Source organism: Vigna unguiculata, chromosome 6, assembly GCF_004118075.2.
Source record: "Vigna unguiculata cultivar IT97K-499-35 chromosome 6, ASM411807v1, whole genome shotgun sequence".
NCBI classification, from domain to species: domain Eukaryota; kingdom Viridiplantae; phylum Streptophyta; class Magnoliopsida; order Fabales; family Fabaceae; genus Vigna; species Vigna unguiculata.
Genome location: NC_040284.1, coordinates 34,314,556 through 34,330,457, shown reverse-complemented (window position 1 = coordinate 34,330,457; position 15,902 = coordinate 34,314,556). Strand labels below are relative to the sequence as shown.

At 33.3% G+C, this 15,902-nt stretch overlaps 3 protein-coding genes across 10 annotated transcripts; 2 read left to right on the top strand and 1 right to left on the bottom strand.

Annotated features, from left to right (window-relative positions):
- Positions 1-1,175: 1,175 nt before the first annotated feature.
- On the top strand, positions 1,176-6,523 carry LOC114188226 (tRNA pseudouridine synthase A). Of its 3 annotated transcripts, none has more exons than XR_003605387.1 (13): positions 1,176-1,283; positions 1,416-1,534; positions 1,631-1,744; positions 3,265-3,596; positions 3,671-3,727; positions 3,821-3,898; positions 3,976-4,029; positions 4,786-4,868; positions 5,233-5,332; positions 5,408-5,470; positions 5,793-6,089; positions 6,178-6,238; positions 6,320-6,523. XR_003605387.1 is itself a non-coding variant. In XM_028076794.1 (13 exons), the coding sequence occupies exons 4-13, from the start codon at positions 3,351-3,353 to the stop codon at positions 6,421-6,423; spliced, it is 1,110 nt and encodes a 369-aa protein (XP_027932595.1). In that variant the 5' UTR covers positions 1,176-1,283; positions 1,416-1,534; positions 1,631-1,744; positions 3,265-3,350; the 3' UTR covers positions 6,424-6,523. The 3 variants fall into 3 exon arrangements, 2 of the variants coding, with proteins under 2 accessions (XP_027932595.1, XP_027932594.1); XM_028076794.1 differs by having other exon boundaries at positions 4,789-4,868; positions 5,793-6,059; XM_028076793.1 differs by having other exon boundaries at positions 5,793-6,059.
- Positions 6,524-7,144: 621 nt separating this feature from the next.
- LOC114188244 (bromodomain testis-specific protein) lies at positions 7,145-12,035 on the bottom strand. Its single transcript, XM_028076814.1, has 8 exons — positions 11,794-12,035; positions 10,912-11,549; positions 10,733-10,810; positions 10,011-10,254; positions 8,974-9,070; positions 8,530-8,668; positions 7,757-8,164; positions 7,145-7,614 (listed from the first exon to the last, which is right to left on the bottom strand). The coding sequence occupies exons 2-8, from the start codon at positions 11,521-11,523 to the stop codon at positions 7,417-7,419; spliced, it is 1,776 nt and encodes a 591-aa protein (XP_027932615.1). The 5' UTR covers positions 11,524-11,549; positions 11,794-12,035; the 3' UTR covers positions 7,145-7,416.
- Positions 12,036-13,215: 1,180 nt separating this feature from the next.
- Positions 13,216-15,822, top strand: LOC114187196. 6 transcript variants are annotated; one of them, XM_028075370.1, is made up of 3 exons: positions 13,216-13,371; positions 14,937-15,257; positions 15,371-15,822. In XM_028075370.1, exons 2-3 carry the CDS (start codon positions 14,988-14,990, stop codon positions 15,515-15,517), a joined length of 417 nt encoding a protein of 138 aa, XP_027931171.1. In that variant the 5' UTR covers positions 13,216-13,371; positions 14,937-14,987; the 3' UTR covers positions 15,518-15,822. The 6 variants fall into 6 exon arrangements, with proteins under 6 accessions (XP_027931171.1, XP_027931169.1, XP_027931166.1 ...); XM_028075368.1 differs by lacking the exon at positions 13,216-13,371 and adding an exon at positions 13,381-14,723; XM_028075365.1 differs by lacking the exon at positions 13,216-13,371 and adding an exon at positions 13,382-14,165 and having other exon boundaries at positions 14,275-15,257.
- Positions 15,823-15,902: the final 80 nt, after the last annotated feature.

Sequence of the window (15,902 nt, the reverse complement as noted above, 5' to 3'; positions counted from 1 at the left end):
CCCCACAAAAAAAAATAGGAATTTTGGAATCAAATAGGTTTATGGAAATAAAGGAGGTTTTAAATCTCCACAAAATAATAGTCATGAATAGAAGAGGTTATAACCCTCCATTAAAAAACTTCCACAATATAAACTTGGTACCAGGGGTTGTAGAAAACCTCCACAAATAACTTGTGGGGAACCTATCTGTGGAGGTTTGAAAAACCTCTGCAAATTATTTTGTGGTGACTTCTGCTGTCATATTTTTTTTCGTTAAGATTGGGTCCAATGAAGCTTTCTGTTCTTCATGAGGATTGCAATGTGATTTTTGTGGTTGACATTAGGTATATTAAAGTTGTTGTCTCATATTTACATGATTGTCTAGTATTTGTACAAAAACCTCAATGCACCTCCCTACTTATTTGAACATGGCTCCCCACATGTTAGTGACTCCCGCTGTCATATTTTTTTCATTAAGATTGGGTCTAACAACTTTTTAGTTCTTCATGAGGACTTCAGTGTCATTTTATGATTCATATTAGGGACATTGAACATGATGTCTCATACTTGCATAACTGTCCAATATTTGTGCAAAAACTCCAACGCAACTCCCCACCTATTTGCACATAATTCCCCACATTGTGTAACTCCTGCTGTCATATTTTTTTCCGTTAAGAGTGGTTTTAGTGTCGTCATCTTCAACTCAGAAAAAACCTAAATCCTAAATGATATCTACACCAACAACAACGATAGAATGGAGAAGCCCTACAACTCACCCACAAAACAACCAACCACAAACATTTCAACCACAAACATTTCAATCACGTATGGTATTTGAACGAAAATGAATCATTGAGATTGTGAGAGTGAAACAAAGAACAAAGTCAAAACGAACCACCACCCACCGCCGTTGAGAACCCAAACCTCAGACCCTATTTCTCTGTTCGATGACATCGCGAGACATTGCTTCTCTCTTCTCTCAAGTTGGAGTGCTCTCTTCCAAATGAGAAAACCATGAGTTCTCTTTGTTGATCCTCTTCTCCATCTTCTTCCACACGTGTTTCAATTTTAAAAAAATAAAATAAAACAAATTTTTAAATAAAAAAATTGATTAACACGTCACTCCGTCAAAAGTAAGTTTAAAATATATGTTTAAATATCATTTTCGTACTATAAAAGCACATGTTCTGAATAGAATGAGAGGTTATGAGAGTCAGAGTAAAGCATAGCAATGAAGTTGCGATGGAGCAAGACTGATCCTTTCACCGTGCAATGACCCTCGTCACCTTCTCCTTCGTATTTCGGTAAGATTTCTACTCCTGTAATCTTTAATTTTCTACTCTGTTTTTTGTGTCGATCAACTTTTCTTCAAAGAATTCTAAAAAAAAAAACAAGTAAAAAATAATTTAACTAAACCAACCTAATTTTCGTCTCAGGCTTCATTGATTGGATATATAATGATAAATGCAAGATGATTCTCAAGAAACTTATAAATCAAGTTGATTCCGATCATGGCTATGCGTTGCTCTATGCTCACTGCGTCGCATCGTTCAAGGTTTTATTCCATCGATTACTTTCTCCGAGTTTTTTTTTTTTCTTTTTTTCTGGTTGGGAAGATATTTTTTTTTATTTTCTTTCTTTTTTTTATCAGGATGATAGTTTAGTTGGAAAGAAATTCTTGCAAAAGAATCCCGAGGGTAAATCTTGATCGTGGTTATAAAGAAACGTTATATGAAAAGTTGAGATTAAAGTAAAAAAGAATTGAGTAAGCATTTAATTATTTAGAAGTTAGTAAATTTGCAAGATTATATGTATATATTTCCAAATTTATAAAACTTGACTTATTAATTAAAACAGAAAAACCTAATTATTCATTTAATGAGATGAATTTTGTAATTCATGTATTATCGCCATACCATCTCATTTGACATTCAAGATTTTTAGATAAGAACTAAGACACGTAAGTAATATTTCCTGTGACATTACAATTACAATGTAATGTTTTTTATTATGCTTATTTTTATATTAATTAGATCAGTTTTTTTTTTCTGTTCTATATTTATTTTTTAATCTCTCAGTCAAATTAACGGGATAATATAAAATAGTTTTTTTATTTTAGAAATATTAAAAGATTTGATTTTGTAAGCATGGTGGGAAATGGAAGCACTTGATTTAATTTAAGGTTAAATTATACTTTGGTCCCATTTTCGTAACAAAATTTAAATTTGGTACCTCAAATTTTTTTTTGTCTTAATGTGGTTTCTATTTTGGGAAATTTGATGTAATCAAGTCATCTCGTGTAGTAACGGTGTTAAATGGGTGCCACGTGTTACCTTTTGAATTTTTAAAATTCTTTTATTGAATTTTTTTTAAATTTAAAAAAAAATTAAAAATTTGTCACATGTCAAGCTGACATCGTGCCACGTGGCAGTGACAATGTCACGTGTCACTGTTATGGTAGGTGTCATTTTCTCATTTTCAATTTGGTCCATGTATTTTAACTTTTGTCTCAATTTAGTTCTAATTTTTGTAAAAATTATACAGTTTCGTTCCCTCCAAATTGAAACAAAAATTATAAAATGTTATACAAATATTTTTATTAAATTTGATTTTTTTTATTCAAATTTATATTTTTTATATATTTTCAATAAAACTAAGTTTATTTAAATTTGTTTCACATTCAATTTTACTTAAAAATGTTTTCAAATTTTAAATTTATTTGTTTTTGATTATTACATAAACTAGTTATTTTTTCTTAAATTATATAATTGTTATTTTTATACCAACTAAAACATTTGTATAGAAATTATTGAATTTTACACATTTTAAAAATATGTAATTATTTAAAATATAAATTCAAATAAAAAACAATATTAAAGTATGATGTAATAAAATATCAATATAATTTATGAATTTTTTTTGTTATTAGCATTATTTTCTATTAACAACTTTAAAACAATTTTAAATAAAGTTTGATGTAAAATATAAATTAAAATAAACTTAATTTTGTTAAATATATTTACTTGAAATATCAATTTTGATAGAAATATTTGTACACATTTATATAGAAATTAAATTTGATTTTAATTTGGAGAAGGACAAAATTACACAAATTTTACAAAAATTGAGACAAAAATTAAAATATTAGGACAAAATAATTTAATTACATCAAATTTTTTAAAACAAGAATCATATCGAAATAAAAAAGAATTAAGAAACCAAATTTAAATTTTGTTGTTAAGATGAGAACCAAAAGTATAATTTAACTTTAATTTAATTACGCAGACACCGCCTCTATATCTGGGGGTAGGAAAGGAGAAACCGAAACCCTGTTGAGCTGAGTTGCGTTGGGATTGAAATTTCAAATTTCAATGACACACAGTTTGAAGCATACAGTGGATTCGGAGTGCAGTGATAACAATCGGCCGTCCAAGTTATCAAAAATCGAGCATCCCACTCACATTGAAGAAGAAGAAGAAGACGACGAAGAAAAAGGAATGAATCAAAACCCTAGGAATGGGATTCAACGCTATTTGTTTGCAATCGAGTATATCGGCACTCTTTTCTCCGGTTCACAGAAGCAGCTCACTTGTCGTACCGTCGTTGGAGCGCTCGAGGTAACAAATTACAACATCGCGTCACCATTTCCATCCACGATTACTATCAAATCAAATGTGTTGTTGTTTTGTAGGAAGCTTTTGCTAAATTTGTTGGCCAGCCCGTCTCTGTTTCTTGTTCAAGTCGAACTGTGAGTATCACTCTAACCTCACTCACTATTCACGGACAATTTGCAAAATCGAATACGTATAGTATATCAATTAACTGTGCTATGGAAATGCAGGATGCTGGAGTTCATGCCTTGTCAAATGTTTGTCATGTGGATATTCAACGGACCAGCAAAAGGAAGCCCGGTGAAGTGGTTCGTATCTTACATAAACCCAAACTTTATACTAATCGAGATATATATTTGCTCATCTTGTCATTGTAAACATGTAGTTACCACCTCATGAACCTGCTGTGGTTGGAAGGGCTGTAAACCATTTCTTGCAGGTATGTTCTTCTTGTGCTCAAATCAAAATAAATTACTGGGACACCGACCAAATTCGCCACATTTAAAAATACTAGACCACAATTACAAATTTTAAAATGAGGGACTAAAACCAATTATAACCAAATCGTTAGGGACTTAAAACATTTACCCTTTAAATAAATACATTGCTTCTTCTGTCTTGACAAAATGTTTGATCTTCTTACATGACGTGGAACAAGAAAGAAACTCTGAAGATAGCTGCAAAGAGTGCGTGCTTGCAATTTTTTAGTTATTGGCTTGGATAAAGCAGATAGAATTGTAATTTACTCTCCATCACCTTGTGCTTTAAGTTCAATCTTATTCTGAACTGTCAGCATGATGCGTGTTGAGGCAAAAACTTGTACCACAGGCCCACAGCTAATGCCAAGTTAATTTTTTTTTTTCCATACAATGTGTAATTTTCTAATGCTACTGCATACCCAGGAGATTTTCTGTTTGTGACAGCTTTTCATCTGTGCAGATTCATAATATTTATTATTATCGAATTTTGGCTTTATAAACTATTCCAGGAAGATTAATGAATTATTGAATATGTTCTTAAGAAGAGCAAATTTATTATCAACTTCGTGTTTGTTTGTACTCAAAGTTGGAGTTGCAGTTTTGAAAACCTAAACTAATCTGTTTCTCAAATTTTGCTTATTAGATGATTTCACTTGAGTGTAATGTCTGTGCTCAAAATCTTCTAATATGTTTTTTGGCAATTTGATTTACTTTAGAAGCATGACAGTGACTTAACGATTATCGATGTTCGATGTGTTCCATCTGATTTTCATGCCAGATTTAAAGCACAAGAGCGCACGTGAGTTCTTCAGAATCTTGGTTTTCATGCGTTGATTATCACTTGCTGCATTTATATACCGTCATCGGCTCTCATATAGTTCTATTTGATGCAAGATTTTCATTCTTAGCTCTTATTTATTGGATTATGAATGGAGGAGTTACTTGGTCTCTGAAGTATATTTGTTAAGTTATGAATGAAGTAGAACTGCTTGATCTTTTGAAATTGCCCTTAATTTTTGTGTAATAGTGACAGTGAAGATTATTGCAATAAGGTTCATCTAGGACTTCTGACATTAGCTACTTTTCCGTGCATTTCCACAGAATTCTTTGTTTTGTTTTTGATCATTTGAAGTAATTACCCATTATTTGGAACTACCATTCAGATACTTCTATCGTTTGCTGTCTGGGCCAGAGCCTTTGTCAACCTTTGAGAAAGATCGAGCATGGCATGTATCTGAGGATCTTAATCTTCCAGCTATGCAAGTTAGTTAACAGCTCCGTATATTTTTCAGATTGTCAATCCTCCATCTATGCAAGTTATTGATGATATCCATGCAGGAAGCATGCAGGGTTCTTGTTGGATGCCATGATTTTAGTTCCTTCAGGGCAGCTGGTTGTCAGGTTGTATTTTTTCTTTAATATGTGTGAACAGTAATGCATAACATTCTAATTAATAATTTGTCTAACCTAAAGTGGAACCTTGTTTTCCATTCAACTCTCTTCTACATTCATCTGCTTCTGATTGATATGATAGGACTTCACAGTACGCAGTAATATATTTGAAAAGCATCACAGTAATCAAATAGTAGTCATGATTGAATTTTCATTTAAAGGATTAATTTTAGTTGAATGCTCTATTGTAATTGTAGGCATTCTTTCTAAAGTGTTTTCAGCATGTCTTGTTTATGTTCTAAAATATCTCATGCAAAGTTTCTTTGTACAGGCAAAATCACCAATTAGAACTTTGGATGAACTGAGTGTCACCGAGGTAATTGAAAGTCTATATTTCCCATCTGTAATGGATAGAGAAGGACATAATAAAGTTAGTAGTGATCTTCGTGGCTACCTTAACAACTCCGAAACTGACATTTCTCCTAGTTCAAGTCCATGCATTGATAAAGTAACGACTTCAGGTGTAGGATTTGGCAAACGAAGACGACATCGTTGCCTGGTGGTAACAGCACGAGCACGTTCCTTTCTTTACCACCAGGTTGAGTAATCTAACTTTGAATTGAATCCAGTAAGAAGTTCAATTTTTTTGCGTTATGATTTAATCCTGCATTTTTAATCCAATCTGTTCTGAACACAAAGATGCTAATTGATTTCAGGTTAGATTACTTGTGGGTGTTCTCAAGGCTGTCGGCACTGGAAACCTGACAATTCCGGACGGTACTCATTCATTCATATCTATTCACGTGTGATATATTCACATACATACACTTGATTTCTCACATTATGGGCACTTTGCAGTTGAAAGAATTTTGAATGCCAAGAGTGTTACTTCCGCAAGTCCAATGGCTCCAGCATGTGGTCTTTACCTGGGAGAGGTGAAATATGATCTGCCTACAACTTAGTTCACCCAATCCAATGGATAAATTTTGTCCCTTGTATGAACTTAACTTTATCATTACTTAACTTTGTTTCTTTAAAATTAAGGAAAAACTTTCTCAAACATATCATTTAGCCCTGCACCGATCCTTCCATTAGATTTTTTCCTTCAAAAAAAAGTAAAGGTAAAAAATATTTTATGTAATATTTATTTATCAGCAGAGATCTATCGTCTAAAAGTACGATAAAAATAAAATATATATAGATAGATATAAATTTTCCTTTACTAGTTGATTATATAACTTAAATTTTCCTTTTTAAGGTGGTACTAAAACTCATTCTACTAAAATTTCTTCAATTTATCATGTTCCATATTGTGGGCCTGCTATCAAATTTGGGGTAGGGGAATTTCTATTTTGCATCTCCATAATTTCGACTCACACCTTTATAATTTTTTATTCTAAAATAAAATTTTAAAATTTCAGAATATAAAATACAAAAAAAATATTTTTAATTGCTGAAAAAAAATTATGAAGGTGCACAAGATGCCCAAATTCGGAATATCATTCTGAGAGTAAAAGGATATATCGGAATACAATAGATATATAAGTAATTGCAGACATCTTTGGTGAAATTTAATGTATCAAATCGCCAATCCGCACCGCAGTACAGTTCTATAATTTAATATATCAATCACATTCTTTCATGTAAATTTTGTAGCACCAACGAGAATAATAAGTTAAATTCATATAATTAAGAAAAACTATAATTCTAATATAAAATTTTTAAATCTATCCATAAAATTCTTGTCTGCTAAGCCTTGAACCTAACTGCAGGGAAAAACTGAGTGGGAAGGAAATTGCGGCCTCCCTAGTAATATGCTTACGCGGATCTAAAAAGTGAAACGAAATATAAAGTACACAGAACAGAAACCAAAATTACAATATCTGCTATTGCTATAAAGAAATTGTGATTATAATACATCATGTAACGAATAATGAACCGATGAAGATAAGAAGTTACTCCACGAAAGAACTAATAGCAGCATGTATGGAACTAGTACGAGCAGAATTTCTCCTCTGCATTAGTGAGTGTGGTCCACTCCAAACAGACTGACTATTTTGGGGGAAAAAAATTCCACACAAAGCTGAAAGCTTGGGGTTTTCATTATATAAACTCTCAAGTAGCTTACTTTTCTGTTGTTTATCTTGTGATCCCTACAAACAGATTGAACAATTAAGTACACTTATCAACTACAAATAATGACAAGTTAATGCAATTGCATTATAGCATGTGATTTCTTGCGTGACTGGTTAAGCAGATACTGTAATTTACTAGATCAAACAGTCCGTGAAATACCTTGTATTTCTTCTGTTGCTGGACTGACGAAGCCTGTCCTTCTTGTTGCTTTGTTCTATATTCATCGTGAAGAACAGTTGCATCACCAACATTTGATTTCACTGTCCCACCATGTTTTGTTGTCTCATCCATCTCTCTCTTGTGACTGTTCATTTCAATATCTTCGTCATCTTCTTCCTCTTCATTCCCCTCCTCCTCATCCCCTTCTTCTAGGCCATGCTCATCATTGCCATCATCATCAACATCGATGCTCCTGTGCTTTCTCTCAGGAGGGCTACACTGCTTCTCACCAATATCCATCTTTGTTACCTCTCCTTTGTCTTCATCAACATCTCCATCAGTGCCCATAGATTCATCTATATTTGATGATGAATCCTCACCACCAGGACTATCTACTTGTATCGATTCCTTAAAATTTACAATATTATTTATGTTATTGGCCAAGCTAGTCAATTATTGGTTTTCATGAAGTAGATACTCAGATTTCTTTAATACTTGCACTATGACCTTCATTTTATGTCTGGGAATCAAGCTTGAGAATATCGTTTATGCCACTTAAAAAAAATTATTTATAATAACTGACTTTATATTTTGCACCAAGGCAGGTATATAAAGCCAGTCTGACTATTAAACAGAATAAGTAAATCTTTTGCGGTCTTATCATTTCAGTTCAGAATTTTACCCGTGAGACATGATATGTAAACCCTAAAACTGCCTCCAAAAATTGCCAGACATCCAAAAGATAAAGTAGAGGCGACAAGCCATTAAAATACCTCGTGCTTAAACTCTTTAGCATGCTTATCACCACCAGATCCAAAGCTGCCTCTGGCCATTCGAGCATTTTCCTCCCGTTCTCTCCTTCGTCGCTTTAGAACACAGATAGCACATAAACAGTCATGTTTATGGTGTCTTCTGCAGAATAAGATGAAATGTAAGCATGCATATGATTTCAATGAACCACTAGGAAAGGATGGGAGCAAGGAATTCTATGTCCCGAGCTCCTCATTATTGAACACTTACATTTACAAATGAACAAAGTATACATTTTACAAAACTTATCTGAAGGAAATAGAACTCCCGAAGTAAATAAAAGTTTCTCTTCCCCTCTATATCAATTCCATGTAACTAAGATATCTCTATGCTAAGAACAATTATCACATAAGAAATTATAATATCATATAATAAATAGAGCTATTTTGCATTTTTGGAATACACACCCATGACGCTTTTTTGTCTTCTGCTTCAATTGGCTACTCTTCCCTACTTTTCCATCACCAGACAGTGTGGTATCTTCTGTTGAAGTCCTTTCCATACCTGATACATAATGAAAACATATAGCATGTTGCTATCAGAATGCCAGAGTAAAGTATTTTACATGAAATGAAAACCATATGTTTTAAGAAGATAATGCATGCAAAGTAATGTTCTTCATTCTTGTGATAGGGTTAAGATATGTTGCAATAAGAGAACTGTTTGCTTACGAGGGAGCTTCCCAGATTGTCTCCAATATGTTCAGATATCTAATACCAACTGATGGGTCTGGGATGAGATGGGATGTATTTGAAGAAAGGTATCATACTTCTGTTTGGATGTTTTACAATGGAATGGGGGAGAGTTTCCACTCCATGCCACTCCATGGAATGGGAAGTAATTGGAATGGTTAGTGGATTAGGAAACAACACCCCATACCCCTCAAATTGGGGGCAGTAAACAAGAAGTATCGGATGAAATAGGTTTCATTCATCCTATGTTAAACAATACAAAGGGGTCTAGGTAGATATTACAACAAAAGTCCACATGGAACAGATCTAATTATCATTCTAAAACATTGTAAATTTTCGAGCTATACATTTTAGAGTGAAATCTCAGAAAGGCAAATTGCATAACTATAACTTCTCAGTTTAAAAATTATAATATGTATCATTTATTGTCACCCTCTCGCCTCCTCACTCTGTCCACAGAAGACCAAAAGATAAAAGTAGAGGAACACAGACAATGACAGAGCCAGTGAGTAAAAACTACACATAAACTAAGCCTACTCGAGCAGAAGATTCCACTAGAAAGCATTGAATAACAAAAATAATAAAATTGAATGAACGGCATATTTCAAGACATACTTCATGCAAAACAGATCCAGAGAACGCAGAGACAAGAGTTACATAGCGAAATGCTTTATATCTTCCATCCTAGCACAGTAAAAGGGAAGGACAACATTTTTAATATATATAAATATAGATAGAGGTGGATGTCTCACCCTTAGTCCCTTTTGATTGTTCCGTGTATAGCCCAGCTGCAGTCCAATACTTCATAAAGTTCTTCTTTACTCGCCTCATAAGATCCAAGATATAGTCACCTTTATTGTTATACTTGTAACAGTTGTCCCAAATGTATTGAACATCCTTATATACATCCTCCGAATTCATATACTTTTCATTTTTTTCAAGATTGCTGCATATAGTTCCAAAGTCCATTGGTGTATCTATGATATCGAAATAGTCCTGGTTCCAAATAAAAGTATGACATAAGACACAAGTAAATATGTCAAAAATATGGTTCCAAGTTTTATAATCAATCACGTTATTCACTATGACTGAACAGATATCATAGATCGTTGTAGGATATAACCTCTATGTCTACCAAGAGAGAGAAAGATAGCTCGTGCATGTTGAACAACAACAAATTAGTATCTACTAGAATGTACTACTTTAATTGCTCTTCATTTTCGCTGTTACCTTTCCTACATAGGTTTAGTATGTCAAGAGAAACGTTACTAAACAATAATTTCTGGAAGTACCCAGGGCGTAGAAGACTGCTTCATTGAAAAGAAGGAAATTTAACAAAACAAAACACTGAAAAAGGAGCAAACTTTAGGTTCAGAGAAATATCTAACATCTCCACCAGAGAACGGAAACCAAACATAAAATAGGTGTCATCCAATTTTTTTAAGAAAATAAGCTATGGAAAAAAATTACTCACAGGAATTCCCAGAGCTTCGGGATTGACAGGAACATTGAAGGGTTCAGCTGCATCCATTTTCATTACCTTCCTTATAATCTGTGCAGAACAAACCGAATGCATTATTAAAGTTGATAATGTAATGCTTGGAAACAGCAAACAAAATCAAGAAGGGCAACTATATCAAAGCTCCAACAAACCACTAAGGAAGCATCCAATTCCTGCTTATTATATAGAGCATTATGTTGAGTGGCCTTTCTTTCTTTTGGGTGGATGACCTCCGTGGAAGCTGACAAAGGTTTGCTTGTGTGCTCCGCATTTGATCCCAAAACCTTTGAAGACTTGATTTTTATGCTACCAGCTCTCTTTGACAGATTACTCAGTTTCATATCAGGCAACGAGTTTGCACTATCCTCCATTCTCTCGGCACTCAGACCTTGTTTTTCAAGGCCATGCTGCTGGCTACTCTTATCAGTATCGCTCTGTGTGGGAGCATCAGATGAGGTGGGTTGGGAGTCCAACATTTTAGGTGTCCTAAGCTTCACCTTAACACGCCCAACTGATTTCCCAATAGCCTTATCAATGGAACCATCAGGATTTATGTTAGCAAGATTGTAATGCTGATCCGTCCCAGTGGAAGAAGGCGTGTCAACTTCCATTCCAGAGTTATCTTTATCATAACCAAACTCATCCAAACCAGAGGTTTCTTCCTTGTTTTGACCCCCACCATTACTTAGGTTATCGTTAGCACTTATTCCATGGTTAGTGGTACCTTTTGACTTCCCTTTCTTATGCCCACGCTTGCGCTTCATGTTCTATCTTCAAACCAAATACCACCCTGAAACAGATTCAAACAAAAGTCAAATAAATCACCACACTACAAAGTACAATAATTTATGCATAAAGGGACCATTAAAATCTTATAATACTGAACACAAAAAAAAAAAAAAGAGTTTGGCAAGGGGAGGGACATGAATTGAATGAAAAAAAAAAAAAGTAAATTTGAGCTAAATGAAACGAAATTATGGAGCAAAAGAATTAAAAGTGGAAGAAGTAATTAGAGAATTGAGAAAAGCAGTTACAAGGAAGGGAAAACGGGTGTGGAGTCCGGAAGAGAGAAAAAGGCGGGAGTACGGAGGAATCGGCGGAGTGGGAAAGTGGAAAAGGTTCCCTGAGCTTCACTCGACGGAGGAAGAACACCGCCACGCCGTGCAAACACTCAATTCAATCCCTTCCCTTTCGCTATCTTCTCAACTTCAAAACGCTTCGTTTCATTACCACCTGCTCCACCACTCTCTCTCTTCTTCTCTACCCACGTCAACACTAAATTATGAATTTTATCTTTAACCTATGAACTATTTTTATATTGAATATTAAATTATTCAAATATTCGTAAATATTAATTAATATTATAATATACTTTAATACACATTATATTATTCATTTATTAATAATTATATTTTTAATTCAAATACTTATTCACTGTAAAAAAATTATTTACTCTTTAATTGTTTTAATAATTACTTTTTCAAAGTTAAATAATTATTCATAATAAAAGAATTATTTATCTAATATTATTTATAATATGTTTTATTTCAATAATTAAAATTTATTTTATCTTTAACTATATATATATATATATAACTAAATACATCTTTTATTTTTTTAATTTTACTCATTTAATTACTATTTTTAAAATTTAAATAATATATAAATATTTAATAAATACATACAGACCGGACAATACTTTTATATTAAAAGAAATAACTGAAGAAGGATAAGTTTGTTGAAAAGATGAAATTTACAAATAAGGATAACTGAAGAAGTTGTACCTCTCAGGTTCTCAAAATGTTCATCCACACCTCCACACCCTAATAGGCCTCCATTTGGTTCACCATTTATAGAATTGAAAAAGTTTAAGCTCTAAGATCAATTTTGCTTCTATAGGTAGGGTTGGAGTTTCAAATTGTAATCATGATATTTTAAAGACTTTTTAACAATTAAAATAACAAATTTGATATTTACAGTGATTTGTGTTTTATATTAGAATTTTTTACTCAAATAACATAATACAGTTCAAAATTTGACAAAGGTAACTTTTTTATTTTTAATGAGAGTTAAAAGAGAAAGTGTTATGAGTAAGTATTGGAAAAAAAAGTGAGAGTTGCATGAAGTAGGTAGGGTGTGATGATGATGATGAAGAAGAGAAGAAGGAGGTGAAAAAACAAGCCATGAACGTGACAGAGATAATAAAATAGTGAGCATCACAGCCTGCCATCCACGTTCACCAATATAAGCAATTATGATCTCTTGTTTGGACTATGCATGCACAAATTCTTTCTTCATAATTTTTGTTGTAAAAGTCAAGGTTGCTTAAGATGGAGACATTACATATGTGTTTTTATTTCAATCTATTTTCGACATTTTCGACATTTTCTTTAGTGCGCTTTCTTGTCACGGGCCATCTTCTTTTCTCAAAAACATGTCTTACATGCAAAATGGCAAACACTTTTCTTTTCTTTTCTTCAACCTCCATCCCCTTTACCTTTCAAACACTGTATCCAATTTCATTCTTTCTCAAATAACTCACAATTTCATTATTCGGATTACTTCAAATGCAAGTACTTAGAGAAGTTTATAAGGAGCAATTATTATGGACGGTACGTAGTTCATACAATGTCGTCTAAAACCAATTGATTGTCACACACTAAAGGGAAAGTGATGTTTGCATCAATTTCATCTCTTTCTTACCTTTTTCTTTCATATTCCTCAGACACTGTGATTGTCTCGTTGACAAAAACATGTTTACTCAATGCTTTTCCTTTTAATCATTTTTCTCTTCATTATTGCTTCATTCATTTCAGTAATTACTTTGAGTTTTTGGGGATGCATGATTAACAGAAAATGGGGTTCTTCTGCACTTCATGTAACATAAAACATGACAAAAGCCATGGTTTTCCCTTAACAAGGTTATGTTTGGGCAAACACGAGAGGAATAAAAGTGATCTACATCACCACTTTACTACCTTTATTTCTTTTTCACTATAAAATGATTTCTTTCTTCACTTGAATCATGAATGCTCTACTACTGCTTAGCTGTTGGATGTCAAACACTTTCATTCTCCCGCTCCCCTTTTCATATTTTTTTATTATGTCATAATAATAATAATCATTACTACTATTTTATTTTACCTGTGTTGTTGTGTTCATTTCATTTTTTGGGGAGTTTCTCATGTAATGTAATGTATGAGTTGGTATTTGCACGATATTGCAGCAGCCTTTTTCTCTTCTTTTAATATCTTTTATCAGTGGAGATTTTATGAGATTATGCAAGATTCACAGTGCAATCTTTCTCATGATTACATTTGAATGGTTATGGTGGAAGTGAGGGAATTCCACACATTTATGCCATCATCATACACAGACTTTAAGCTTTAATCCTCACATCACAGAGGTTAGGAAAATAGCCTCCTATCTCCTTTCATAAAAACTCAAAATTCTTGTTTTGAAATGCATAGAATAATTAGATTGATGTGTTAAAGGAATGTTGTGATTTGTAACAGTGGTTTGAAATAATTGCTTGCACTTGTCCCACAAAGAGTCACTATTCATGTGACTTAAAGGGTTGGATTGAGAAGAAGAATGCAGGGTTAAATAGGAGTACTTTTAGTTTTAAAGGTAGGAATTGAAAATTGCTGGTGAGGGTCTGAGGACAAGAAGGCCCATTCTTTTTGATTTGTTAAAGTTTGGTTGTTCTGACAAGGTATAGTATTGAATAAGTTAGGCATCAGGATGATCGACATGGGAACATAAATAGGATTATCAAACACCTTTGTCTTTACATTTTCTATTAGCTATAAAGCTAACATCCTCACCATCATCTTTCTGTCAACCAAAATAAATTGGATCAACAACACACTTCAAAGGTAAGTTTACTCTCTGCCTGCTACACAATGCTAATCTTTCTCTTTCTGTCTTAATGCCCTTTTTTAGTGCAAATTGTTTTCATGAGGTTAATTTCTTTTCAATATCATTATTACAAGGTTCTATCAGGCCATGCATACATGTGCTTGTACCATTTTTTTCTTTCAATTTCTTCACCTCAAGTATTCATCTTATCTTGCCTTTTAAGACTTCCCACAAATGCCTTTAAGTTCTTGTTTTCTGTCATCCATGTCTGTAGATGCAAAATAATGCATTAACTGTTGCAAAGGTTGGATTGCAGATCGCAGCCTCAACTAACAGCTCTTGAGATTTTAGTTTTTGTCTTTAGAGCATGAGCGATTTGAACGGTGAAAGATCAAAGGCATGGAACATATATCCATCTTCAAACCCTGGTCCATCATCACAGAGAGGAGTTGATGAGGAAGGTCCATGGAAAAGCTTAGGGACATCAATGAGTGCTATTTCTTTTGGGTTTGTTGCCACCGCCATTTTGATTTCAATGTTTCTTATAATGGCCATATTTGAACATTTGTTCAAACCCACGCCACAATCTATGATGCCACGCTATCAGGACCACCCAAAACAACCAAATGCACAACCAGTAAGTCTCTTCATGTTTTTTAACCTTTCTTTTATTCACTCTTTCTCTTCATACAATAAAAAAGGTGATTTTCCCTAGTTGTGTTTTAACATTTATGTTCTTATTTGTGACAGGTTCCACCATGTTATGCTAATTCTGATTTCTCAGTGGTGATGCCAGGGCACCAATATCCTACCTACATCGCCCAACCTGCTCCTCTCCCTTGTCAAAGGGAAGGGGCTTATTGGCCTTCTCATGAACATCATTTTGTATTTAATTAGTGCATTTTTTTCTAACCTTCAATATCTTATCACTCAACTTCTCTTCTCTCTGTATACAGATACTCAGAGACCACCCACTTGTGTCAATTTTATACATAAATATTGTACTTATATGCCAAAATGTGAAGCCAGGTTTCTCCAAGTTTGATCTACTTCAACTTCAGCAACTAAAGTTGCACCATATAAATGTTTCTTTGTTGTTTTTACTTGCAATATTATCAGTATCTACTCTTAGTTTTATGTAATTGTAGTTTTACTTTCTGGTTTCTGATTTTCATAATTATATGTAGAGGTTTTTTTTCTTATAATATATATAGCAGACATCTTAGTTTTAAGACATTGTTTCATTGTGGAGGAATATGTGCCGTGACACATTAGTGGTGGC